The following is a 12,660-nucleotide window of genomic DNA, read 5'->3' as shown; positions in this document are numbered from 1 at the left end:
CCAACTCTCTTTGAAACTACCAAGAAGCCAACGGTCACAGGCCTGAGATGGGTCAACACTTGGCCTCCTTGCAAGAAACATCCAGGAGCCCTCGGTCCTCCCTCTCTCACCTGAAGACCCTCCGAGGTGTTCTCAGGTGTTCCGTCCAGATTCGGGGAATTGTGAAAGTCCCCTCCAGCTCCGTGTCTCTCCTACAACCACCCAGTCTAAGGACCAACGGCAGAAGGAGATGGGCGGGCTCCTCTCCACTGCTCTGACCTATCCCTCTGGCAGGAAATTGAACAAGCTGCAAAATGCCAGAAAGACAGGGAGTAGGAGAGGGAGAAGCCAAGGGTCTCTGTAAATCAGCCCTGAATGCACCCATTTGGCTGCCAAGAGCTTCTTGCCGCCTCGCCAGCAGCCTGCCGCGGTTCCCTGGCAAATGAAAACCTCCCACAGAAACACTCAAAAAACCCAACTCTTCTTCCTGGTGCGATACAAAACGCACATCCAGCCTGCATTTCAGAACGAGTTCTGCCCTAGATGCAGTATTTCTTTAAAGGGGTTTTTAAAGCACACCAATCCCACTGCAAAGACCAGTACCGGCATCTCCGTTTTGGTTACAGGTTTATAATTAGACACAAAATCCCCTCCAGGCTGGAGTTCTGCTTTCAAGCTGGGGGCTAGCATTAGTTCTACTTGGGAGGGGGGCGGGGAGAGCGGGGAGGGGGGGTGGGAAGAGCGGGGAGGGGGGGGTAGCAAAGTCAACTTTGAGGGGCAAAAAAAAGGAAAAGGAGGCTAAGGGAAGTATCATCATAAATTAGAAATCATGACTCAAAGGTGACCGGTAGTGTCTTTCAGGCATAAAGACTGGCTTAGAAGGGACTACTGCTTCCACCACACGGCGAGGATTGAATTACAGACAGACACACTCAATCATGTCTCTTGCACAGATGGTCTCAAGTAGTTACGTAAAACAGGTAATCAGCAGCACGACTGAGAAGAACCCCTAAGTACATGCTTGAGAAAAAGTGGTTTTTTTCCTTAAGAAGAGCGCCACTGCCTGAATAATCATTAAGTTACCAGGGTTCACTCCCCCCCACCCCCCCCACCCCAGTGAAAATACAAGTAGACCTACAGGGCCATAGATAGGATGAAGCCAGTGCTGTCTGCCCGGTTCGAGGCAAGGTCTCAGGCTGAGGTTGGTGCTGGGATGTCAGGAGGGAGGGAGGGCGGGAGGGTGACGAGCCCAAGGCTGGGCTGCGGGCTTTTAAAGGTACTGACCTCTCCTCCGACTGCCTTGTCCCCGTTGAGATCTCAGCTTTACAAAGCATTTAACACCACTTTAAGTTAATGGTCTTTTTTTATTGGAAAAAAAAAAAAAAAAGACTAGCATTTACAACTTGGAATGGACGTAAATTATAATTTCTTGATCAGCAAATGTTGATGGTTGTGCTGAGGTCCACGGCCACAGCCTACTCTGCCGGCTCCAAGTCATGGATCAGGAGGTTTTAAAAACAGAGAGTCCAGAGATGCTCCCTTGGTAAAGGTTTCTTTTTTTTTTTTTTTTTTTTTGATTTGTGTGAATGGTGACAGCCTGACACCCATTTCGCTCTAGGACAACGCGGACAACGCTAAACCAACACACGCAGCATGCCACCGGGATGAGTGTCACCGTCACCGGGGGTGGGGGCACCCGGAAGTACAAGGGGGCCGTCCTGCGAAGTGGGGCTACAACTAGACAGTTTATCCTTCACCCATGCTTCTGCACAGCATCCTGAGGTAAACCAATTTAAAATGTTTGTTTTCAGTAAACCGGCTATGACAATTTATACTAACAAATTGAACTAGAACCCATCTGAAGAAGTTTTAAATTTGTTTTTTCATTTTTCGTTTTTAATACAAATGCCTGACTGTGCTCAATTGTCAAGCTGCATGCATGAAAAACTGGCCAGCCCAAACAGTGTATTAATCATGAGCAAATGGAACTGCAAGGAGTCCACTAGGCGCTTCCTTATCATTAAGGTAGTACAAGTATTTATATCGTAAAACTCATGTGTAGCTTGATCTTGAGGGGACAGGACCACCAACCAATACATGCAGATTGTGTGTGTGTGGACAGAAGGTACTTTTGACATTCAGTTTTGCTATATAGAAACAGAATGAGTAAATGAACTTTTTTTTTTTTTGCAAGAGGTAAGTAAAAGATTCAATTTGATTCTTCTAGAAGGGGGGAAAGGAGTTGAAAGTAGGCCTTCATTTTGCAGTCATCATCTGTACGAATTCTGAAAAGACAAATAATCATAACTTTTGGTTATCTTCAAAAGCAGCTTGAATGAACACAACATCTCTACTCTGCACAAGGAAAATAAATAAAATCAGTGTCTCGTGAAGCAGTTAACTTGTGCACAGATACTGAAGGGAAGACTATTACGAAGTAAGCTGAAGAGATGTAGTGCTTTTACCTTCATAGTTGACTTGCCCATCTCCATCAATATCTGCTTCTCTGATCATTTCATCTACTTCTTCATCTGTTAGTTTTTCTCCTAAGTTGGTCATGACATGACGGAGCTCTGCTGCACTGATGTAACCATTGCCATCCTGTAAACATCAAGCAGGTGCTACTGAGAGCAGTGGAGAGGGCTTCTAAGCAGTCTGACTTACTCGCGCCCTCGCCCGGCACTGCCAACGCTGCACATGGGGACAGGTGGCCCAGCTCCAGTGTCCCCCCCCGCCCAACCCACCAAGTGCGAGCCCCCGGTGAACACCGAAAACGCAGGGGCTTGGCCGACGCCACCAAACTGAAAGCAGCAACCAAGAAACGTGGTTCAGAATTCCCCACCCTCAGCCAATTTAAGGCTGCCGCAGTTAAGTCGGCATATTTCCAAGTCAGATCACCACAGAGGCCCAGGCAATTCGGTTTAAGCGTTCTAAGTATTTCAGCAACGGTAGCAAAGAAGCCGTCCATAAGGACCGTCTGCAACACAGCCGCAGGATTACCTTGTCAAAGACTCGGAATGCCTCGCGAATTTCTTCTTCACTGTCTGTATCTTTCATTTTTCTAGCCATCATGGTCAAAAATTCTGGGAAGTCAATGGTGCCATTACCTCAAATTAAAAAACAAAAGCTCCCATCAAATAAACGCTCCGGTGATGCCCCCCGGCCACGATAATCTCCGAAGCCCGTTAGAGAACGGTTAAGACTCACCCGGACAAACCGATCAGTTATTTTATGAGGTTAAACCATTTGTGAGTCTCAACTGTTCGAATACTTCGCAGGGCAGTTTCCCATGATTCCTGTCATTCCAACTAGTAATCAGGGTCCAGGACAGCACTTTATGATGCAAAGGAAACTGCACATGTGGGTTCTTGACCGCTAACGGCGCTTGTGCAGTTCAAGAGCAGAAAGCCCACGGCACCCTTCCACTCCTGATGGAAGCACTCGAGACCGCCTCCCCACCCCCACCCCGAGTGAGGGGAAGCCCTCGGACCTACCACTACGCCTGGGCTCGTGATGCTGGTCAAGGCCCAGAACTGGCCCGCCAGTACAACGAAATGTTTTTACGGAAGAAAAGGATTACGGGAGGGGGAAAAAACCGACTTTCTTATGCCACAGACCATAAAGTATCACATACAGTCTTCTCCAGAAAGCATTTCCGGGCCACGTTCTGATAAGTCACCTAATCATTTTTTCTCCAACTCAGGATCTTTGTTTCCCCATTAAGGGCAAGGCTCGGAAGTGTTTCCATAGCTCAGACCATTACCACTTAGGAAACTGGGTCAGGAGTCTCTTGTCTGGCCGGTATTCCAAATACCTTCCCCTCTAAAGTTAAGAGTTAAGCGAGCAGCCCCAAAAGACAAGCCAGCAGATCAACAGTGTAACTTGAATTAAACGGAAAAATTAAATTAGAAGAAAAAAAGCCTTAGGTTAAATTATTCATTTTCACCAGTACCTTTAAATCAAAATATTCATTCAGAAATCCCTTTGGCCTCCAAAATTTTAAAGCATTATGATATTCATGCAAAACAAAGTAAATTATTTGAAGTGCTATCTCGTAGCCATGCAAAGAAGACATCCTTAGGCATTACATTTATCCATTACTACAATCTGCAGCCTGAGACAACTTCTCCTTCCTTGTCCCATACAATCTAAGGGCCTAATACACTTTGCCAGTCCCGGAGCACCATTTCCCAGGGTTCACAGAAAACGGGAGGTGCCCCCCCCCCATGTTCCCAGATGGCCAATCAACTTAGCAGTCAAACAAGAGGGAATTATGAGCTACCCCTCTTCCAGAACAACATTAATATGGATGAAAACGCTTTTCAAAGTTGCTCGAATGGGCTGAAACCACTTGTCAAAGAGCTCACCCAAAACTCCTGCTTCTAACTGTATATGACCAAAGTCAATTCTACTTTATCACATTATGATACCGTATGTATTTAAATGGGTACTATCTAGCCAATCATCTAGAAAATAAATAGTCTAGATCCAAACTGCTTATTCTTACCTCATTTTTAAAAAATTTACCATGTTCTACAATGTTATAGAGTACATGTATATACACGGTTTCCAAAAAGACACGGTTTTTCGAGAGGGGAATGCTCAAAAAATGGTTTACTGAGAGAAATGACCAATAAAAGGTCTCCTGTCCAGTGTTCTAGTCCAGAGGAACTGGTGACTAATTGGTGACCCCGTTACAGGGGACACTGCTTGTGGCTTCTTGGTCTGCACTTTATTCATCTTCCCTGTTAGGTTCTATCATGTACTCCCTACAGTCATTGAGCACTCCATGTCCAAGCCTTACATGAGCCTCAAAATTCTCTGTAATAAACACATCTTCAGCTCATGCTGTCCTCAATTCTACATTAACGTCTAAGAGTGCTCTTCTCCCACTTCACCTCCCACTCCTCTTGGAGACAGTAAGCTTTTTGAAAAGGTCTATGGCTATTTATTTTTACTTCCCCAAAGGACTCAGTGCAGACTCATGGGCCAGTTGATAAAAAAGATTGAGCTGTAGGTCATGGCAAGTAGAAAAGAACAATACACCGATCTGATCCAGGAAATGTTCTAGACAGTGAGCACAGCCAAAGGCAGGCCCATAATCTTCTATTTACATTGTCAACGGCCGTCAGACAACCACCGAAAGGATCGCTGCGCATTTGCTTTGCTCTGGGGACCTGAAAGACAATCTTGTGACATGTCCGAACTTGAATTACACAACACTGGCACTCATTCATAGGTCTCAGCCCTCACCGTCAGCATCCACCTCGTTGATCATATCCTGCAATTCGGCTTCTGTTGGGTTCTGACCCAGTGACCTCATGACAGTTCCAAGTTCCTTTGTTGTGATGGTGCCATCGCCATCTTTGTCAAATAGGGAGAAAGCTTCCTTGAACTCTGAAAACAAAAGTTTACCCTTTAGAATGAATGTCTTTACCCAACCCGGCCGCAGTGCGCACTTCCCTCGGGCTTGCCAAAGCAAACTGTCCAAGTCTGCAAATTATCAGAAACTGCCTAGTCGTTATCTCCTGAAATAAAGACCACAATAGTCCTAGTGGACCAGCCTTCATTCAGCAGTCCATGAAGCAAACACTGCTCCTGGTAACCGGTTCCATGAAACCATGGTATTCTCACATTTTTAAAGAAAATTAAGCTTAAACACAATTAAATTAGGTCCTCAATCCGATCTGACAAGTGAAGATTGGTCCACATGTTCCCTTAGGGCCCCTTCCTATTAAATTGCTACAGCCACAGGAAATGTTGCTTTCACAGCAACAGGAAGGGGTAACTAGAAATGTACATTCCCAAGTAACCAACGTGTTCTGTCTATATGGCACTTATGGCATTTCAAAGGCATCCCTGGTTTCCTAAAGAGAAATCATCTCCAAAAAGTCCTCCAAGGAATACTAAAAGCTAGAATCTAAACTAACTCCCTCTGCAACTGTTCTAGTAGTCCTAACCCTCATTTCCACCCATTCCCATGTATTTTCAAATAGCAAGCACAAGCCTTCACGGTGAATTACGAAGAGACCTCTGGCATAAGAATTCTCAACTCCATCTGGGAGCAGCAGGCACAGGGCACTCTCGTGACATGCAAAGCCATGACCACCAGGAAGCAGCCAAACAGTCCAGAATGAAACAAGGATTCCTAGCTCCACTTCCTTTCCCAATGCCTCTGAAACACTGGCAAGGAATTAACACCTGACCTAAATATTTCTGCTTATTGCTTCCATTTAAATAAGTTCTTAGAAAACTGCTCAAATTATGGGGGGGGGGAAGGGTCAGAGAAGTCACCCGAATGGAGTCATGCCTGGTTCTGGCCTACCGGGACTCCCTGAGGTCATCAACTTACCAGCAATCTGTTCTTCAGTCAGCTGATCAGCCTACACAAAGAAAGAAGAGGTTATAACTCAGTGCACAAGCATTGATTGAGAGCAACAGAGTTCTCTCAATTATACTTTTGATATTGACCTTTCAAAAATCACTCTTTAAAAAAAAAAAAAAAGCCAACCATCTGAAATTGTTAGCCCTTAAATGAGAACAACGAAAATAAAGGGAACAGTTTATGCTATTTTAAAAAACAAAGGAAGACAAAGAAGTGACAACATTTCACTTCAGGTTTTCTCTGCTGGGCCTGTGGCTGTGCGCTCTGAGGTCTAGAGGAAGGGTCAGTTCATAATTTGAAAAATGGCACCTCTAGTGGCAAAAGGCCACACCACATCGGATGCAGCGGCAAGCTCTGAGAAAGAAGAGCGCCACCTACTGTGCCAGGGACACTGCAGTCCCCCCCTTCCATCCGAGGATCCCAGCCTGTCGCTGCTGTCACCACAGCTAAGATCGCGGCCAGGGGCAGGCTTTTAGCGCACCTTGCGCATTGCTGTGGGCGCTCCAAAATCTCCAAATAGGCGTTACATAACGGCATTGGGTTGGATTAACAGGCTTTCATATCTATTTTATGAGATACAATTAAGTGGAAAAAATAAATACACAGCAATGGGTTACCCAACCAACTTCATTTCCATGTAATAAATGCTTTCCACTTAAATTAGGCAGTTATTTATTAAAAGCCTACCATTTATAATGGCTGATGCCCTCAAATTATCTTTGATAAAGAAGCCAGAGAAAAATGCAACCATCCTACAACTGAGCTGTTACAAAACGGCAAACGTTAAGTACACACAAAAGTACATAATAATTATGAGACTATACCATGTCTTTTCTGGAAAAAGAGCAACTACTAACTTTGCTAGAGAATACCCACTCTACCAATTTTCAGTATGACAGAAGAGCTGCTCGTAATAAACACACTTGACTCAGGCGGTGATGGCCATGAAGGTAATTCGCACCTGTATTGTCTGGTCTCTGCAACACCGAACCTGTGACCTGTGCCTCCAGCCAGGGGACTTCGAGAATGCAAGGAGAGCTAGTATGTATTTTTATTTTAATGAAGGACGCCTAATGAAGCCACTTACAAAGTAAGTCCTAATAGAAAGCTAACCACGTTATGTTTACTCTCTTAAATGAAAACTTTCCCAATAGGTGCGGTGTTCCAATATACTGATTTGGGGAAAAACTTATTTTTCAAATTAGAATTGGGTCTTCCTTCCTTTCTACCCCAGTCACCGGAAGGCGGTTTTCTTTATATTGAACGAAGGAGACACGGTGATTTACGTAACGCCAAGACAACATCTGTCTTTGTACAACAGGAAGCCCTGCCACACCTCGCACGAGAAGCTGTCACCTTACCGTGGAGAACAGTCCCACCTCACCGCAAAACTCTCTTGGTTAGAGAGCTTTGCGAGAGCATCAACCTGCCTCGACAAAGAAATACCCGCCTCCAAATCGGGCAAGGGTGCTCTGAACCTGTCGGGAGCCATCTCCCCATCCCGCCAAGCCAGAAAGCGCTGTCGGTGATGTCAGCCCAGCCCGCCCAGAGAGGAAGGGGGCTGTAGAAAACACACCCAGCGAGGCGCACAAGCGCATCTGGCAATCTAGAGGCTGCAGAGAAAGCGGAAACGTGGAGGGCATCTCCCTGCGGACTGCAAAGTGGCGAGGGGCCAGGCAGGGGTGCGTGCCCCGAGAGCAGGCAGGGTGCGGAGAAACGAGGCAGCCCCAGGGCGGGGGCACCGCCCTTCCCTGGCCAGGACCACCCCCCACTCCCACCCCCGCTCCGGGACCGCGCCGCGAGAAGGGGCCAAGCCCGCCGCGCGCCTCCCACCCGCTTCTGCTCCCCCAGGCGGCGAGCCGCACCGCCGCCTCCTCCCAGAGCAGAAACTTTGCGTCTCTAATGGAAACCGAGCCGCGCGCCAGCTCCCTCCTCCCCCGCCCCCCCCCCCGCCCCAATTAGCGCGAGCCGAGTGCCTCCCGCGGGAAGGGACCTCCCGGTGTACCGAGGATCACGCACGCCTTCACTGCCGCACTGGGTGGGGGGCTGCAGGGGTGCGAAACAAGGGGACACGATTCCCGGCCACACCGCAGGGCCCCGCCCGGGCGCAGGGCGGCCGGCCCGCCGCTTCCGCCCTCTCCGCCCCCCACCCCTCGCCTTCCTGCCCCCACCCCACCCTTCCCCGGCTCCTTCCTTCCCAGCCCACGCCCGCGCCGCGCCCCCCGGGAGGGAGGAGGGAGAACTGCTCAGCCAGGGCGCCGAGCGGGGTCGCCGGGTGGGGGAGGAGGTGGACGCTGACTGCGCCCCCCAAGCCCCGGCCGGAGCAATGTGCGCCACCAGCTAGGTCGGGCCCATTCATTCTCCGCAGCCCGCCCGACCCGCCGCCTCCGTGCCTAGGGTGGAGGGCGGGGGGGGGGGGGAATCGAGTGCCCGGCCCCGCCCGGCTCCCCCGCCCCCCGGGGCCCCGGCTCAGGCGCAGCGCTGCGGGAAGCCCGGGTGCGGCGCGTTGGATGCAGTGGTGCGGGGCTGGGGGAGGGGGTGGATGCGGAAGGCCCCGGTGCAGCTGCGGCCAGAGCCCCTGCCCGCGAACAGCCCACGGCCAAGTCCAGCTCCAAGAAGGACCAAAATTTAAATAAGAAACCCTGCCGAGAAAAGCGAAATGCAAACCCAAAACGCGTCCTTCTTAACTACAGCTGCTGCGTAACTCCCGGAAAAGAGGAAACCCCCCCCCACCGAAAAAAGGGGGGGCGCTGAACTAAAAATTTGGTAAGAAATCATGAGCAGGCAGCTGCTACGCCGCCGTTTACCACTCCCGACCTACCATGGTGCGAGCGAAGGGAAGAAGAGCAGAGGGAGCGAGGGTGGCTGCACCAGCGCAGGGGCTGTGACGGCTGGGGTACCTCCGCTGCTGCTGCTGCTGCTGCTGCTAAGGCGCAATGTGCGCTCAGCGCTGTGCCGCTGCCGCCGCCCGACTGCGAGTAACGGCACCGCTCCCGCGAGGCTCCCAGCACCACTGCCGAAGTGCGAGCCTGCGCCCCGCGGTATATATACGGCGCTCCGTATCCCTCCGCCACGGCCGCTGCCGGCTCGCTCGGAGCGGTGCTGGGAGGGCCGGGCCTCGCCCGGTTGGCCCCGCCCCCGGCGCGCCCCGCCTCCCGCCGCCCCGGCGCGCCCGCCGCTAGCCCAGCCTGGGGCCACGGGACGCGAAGCGTTCGGAGAGAGGCGGGAGGTCGTGGGGCCGGGGCAGAGGCAGGGGCAGGTGGGGCGAGGAATCCCCAGATACTCTCATCTGGGGCTGGAGTAGGGCAGAGTGCTTCCATAGCCCCGACCCGGGGCGGCCCTGGACGTGAGAAGCTGTCCGCCTCTCAGCCCAGCCCCACCTCCACCTGTGGGACACCCCCCTCACCTCACATCTTTTACACCTTCTCCTGGGGCAGTCGGGTCGGGTCCCCAGGGTCCCGCGCCCTGGGGTCCCCAGCTGGCCGCCTTCCGTTCGGAGAGTTTCAGGAGGTCCTGGGTCAGGGGGCGGCTGCGGGGAGCTGGGAACAGAGAATTGACTGCACACCTTCCCCTGCCTTGGAGAGGGTCTGGAACGGCCATGGCAGTTTTCCTCGGGCAAGAAATTGGTCAGATGTTTTTTCTTTTAAAAATTTGAAGCAATTTCTGAAACAAATTATATATGCTGAGTTGCTAAATCTGTGTCATGCTCATATGCTTAGCCAGTCTTCTTTTAATGTTTTCACGTTTCCACTGAATATTTTTTGTATGCCTGAATAATATCTCTCCCTTAACTGTTTTGTTTCCTACGGAAAATACTATTCATCCTGGCTCTAGTCTTAACTGAAACTAAAGTACCTGTGTGAACCTTCCATAGACCTTAAAACCCATGCTTTGATTTTTGTTTTTTTCTTAATTTTCCCGGTCCTGAGAGGGATCGGGTCTTTAGTCATAAAAACAAAGAAGGGGGAAAAATAGGCACTTAGAATCCCCTAGATTAGAGCTGGAACAAACAGCAAGTTCTCTCTACAATGGAGCTAGGTTATATTTTAATGTACAATCTGGATTCTGTTCCTTTCTTTAAAATATTTTATCTTTAAATTTACTAATGTTTTCAATTTTTCTGTAAACTAAAAAAAGGCAATTTCAGTTATTAATTTGAAACCAAAACTTGTTAAAATCTTGACAAAATGCTGCAGTTAGTTTTCTCGCCAAGGCAGCACACAGAATTTGATCTTTTGTTTACAGGGCCTGGGCAACAGTTGTAATTTATCATTTGTTTACTCTTTCAGAGAATGTGCAAAGTGTGTAATTGACAAAAGAAGCTAGAAAGGGCTTCCGTTGGTTACATTTGTTTCTGGCTTTGAAAAATTTGCAGAAAGATGTTTTTAAAATGAAAAATGTTCAGGCACATTGCAGATGCCACAAGACTTCTGGGATAACCTCTGTTGGAACTGTTCTTACGGCTGTTCCTTCTGAAATGCTGCAGAAAGAGTGAGAGAGGCTGCAGCAGCAAGCCAGGGAATGGTGTTGCCTTCTCTCTGCAGATTAAAAAGATATTATTTACTTCACAAATCCTCTTCCTCTTCCTCTCCTTCATCTTGTTCTTGCTCATGTCAGGAAACCTGAGTGGGAGAGTTGGAAATAAGGAAATAGAAGGAAAGGGACTAATACGAAATCATTTAAAGGGTATTCAATAATCTGGTGAGTTACAAATCTAATTGGACAAATACATCTTAAAACTGGTTCATTTCTAAAGGAATTTGTATTTTCTTCAGTTTTTTTCATATCGTACTTAGTGAAATACATTTTACATTTTAAAATACAGTACACGTTGTATAAGTACGGGTAAATAATGGCTTGGAAATGAAATGTGTTTAATTATTAAGGATTCATTAGTTTCTGTCTTCCATTCCTTATAATTATTTTGGTTAAATTCTATAATCTGTGATTTTGAAAATAATATTTCTCCCTGTCATTTAACCAAGTTCACTCAAATAAGAAACTTTGAAACTTTTTCATGACTTGCTAAAAACTGTGCATTTTAGAATCATTTTACCCATTATAGTAAAATTCATTATTCTGATTCTTTATATAATTTTACTAGCTTAAGTTCTCTTTTGATAATTCTTTAATGTATCAAAGAACATCTCACCTTTCAAGTCTACTGGGTTTGTAGTGAGGTCATGCTTTAAGTTTTTGGCTAGCTTGACACACTGAAATATGAGAAGTTCAGTGACTTGCCCAAGATCTTACTGTGAGTCAAAGATGGCGCATGAAACAGAGCATAGGCCCTTGCACAGGCACTCTAATATTAGATTATATATTAGTGAAATCAGTATCTGAAAACTTTAAACATACAATGTGAGGGATTTGCCTATTTCACGAAGAAGATTCTTTTACCTAGATGATCACTGGGTTTTCATTAAAGTCAAATAGACTCTTTTTATTATTTAAATTCAATTAATTAACATATATTGCATTATTATTTTCAGAGGTACAGGCCAGTAATTCATCAGTCTTATATAACACCCAGTGCTCATTACATCACATGCCCTCCTTAATGTCCATCACCCAGTTACCCCATTCCCCCACCACCTGCCCTCCAGCAACCCTCAGTTTGTTTCCTATGATTAAGAGTCTCTTATGGTTTGATTAGATTCTTTTTTTTAATAATAATATTTTTACACTTGATCTTAGCCAAAAAGCTGAGAAGCGATTATATCATAATTTTTTTAAAGATTTTATTTTTAGGGGTGCCTGGAAGGCTCAGTCAGTGAAGTGGCCAGCTCTTGATTTCAGCTCAGGTCATGATCTCAGTGTTGTGAGATCAAGCCCCATGTTGGACTCCATGCTCAGTGTGGAGCCTGCTTGAGATTCTCTCTCCCTCTGCCCTTCCTGCTCATGTTCTCTCTCTCTCTCTCTCTAAAATAGGTAAATACATCTTTAAAAAACAAAAAGAAAGAAAGAGAGAAAAGAAAACAACTTTTGCTGAGCACTGACTATGGCCAGGCCCTGTGCTAAACGCGTTTTTTCATTCTCCTGCCCATCCCATGAGGCAGGTATTATTATCCTTATGTGGAAATAGGCACAAAGAGATTCAGTGATTTTCCTAATTTAAGCAGTAGAACCCAAATATCTAGCTCCAAGCACTTTGGACATTACACTATAACTATTTCCTGTAATTTAGTAGAATTTATTTTTAATTTAATTTTCTTGGGGGGAGGAAGAAGCACAAAGATTAAGATTAAAATTTGTTTTTTAGGGGTCCCTGGTTTGTAGAGCATGTGACTCTTGAT

General features: G+C 47.2%; 1 protein-coding gene across 1 annotated transcript; it reads right to left on the bottom strand.

The window, feature by feature from the left end:
• Positions 1 to 1,529: 1,529 nt before the first annotated feature.
• CALM1 (calmodulin 1) lies at positions 1,530 to 9,384 on the bottom strand. The gene is made up of 6 exons (XM_045807640.2): positions 9,186 to 9,384; positions 6,332 to 6,362; positions 5,233 to 5,376; positions 2,980 to 3,086; positions 2,445 to 2,580; positions 1,530 to 2,264 (listed from the first exon to the last, which is right to left on the bottom strand). The coding sequence occupies exons 1-6, from the start codon at positions 9,186 to 9,188 to the stop codon at positions 2,236 to 2,238; spliced, it is 450 nt and encodes a 149-aa protein (XP_045663596.1). The 5' UTR covers positions 9,189 to 9,384; the 3' UTR covers positions 1,530 to 2,235.
• Between the last annotated feature and the right edge of the window lie 3,276 nt (positions 9,385 to 12,660).

The sequence above is a fragment of the Ursus americanus genome, chromosome 26, assembly GCF_024610735.1.
Source record: "Ursus americanus isolate L20-20 chromosome 26, mUrsAme1.1.p, whole genome shotgun sequence".
NCBI classification, from domain to species: Eukaryota; Metazoa; Chordata; class Mammalia; order Carnivora; family Ursidae; genus Ursus; species Ursus americanus.
Note: the sequence above shows the minus strand (reverse complement) of the source record. Positions and strands in the feature narration are given on the sequence as shown.

Bases quoted from the DNA above. Each gene is read 5' to 3' on its own strand.
- CALM1 (XM_045807640.2), bottom strand. The intron at 5,377-6,331 runs GTAAGTTGATGA...TTTTGTTTTCAG, and splicing joins GACTGAAGAACAGATTGCTG to AGTTCAAGGAAGCTTTCTCC. The intron at 3,087-5,232 runs GTGAGGGCTGAG...TTTTAATTTGAG, and splicing joins CAACGAGGTGGATGCTGACG to GTAATGGCACCATTGACTTC.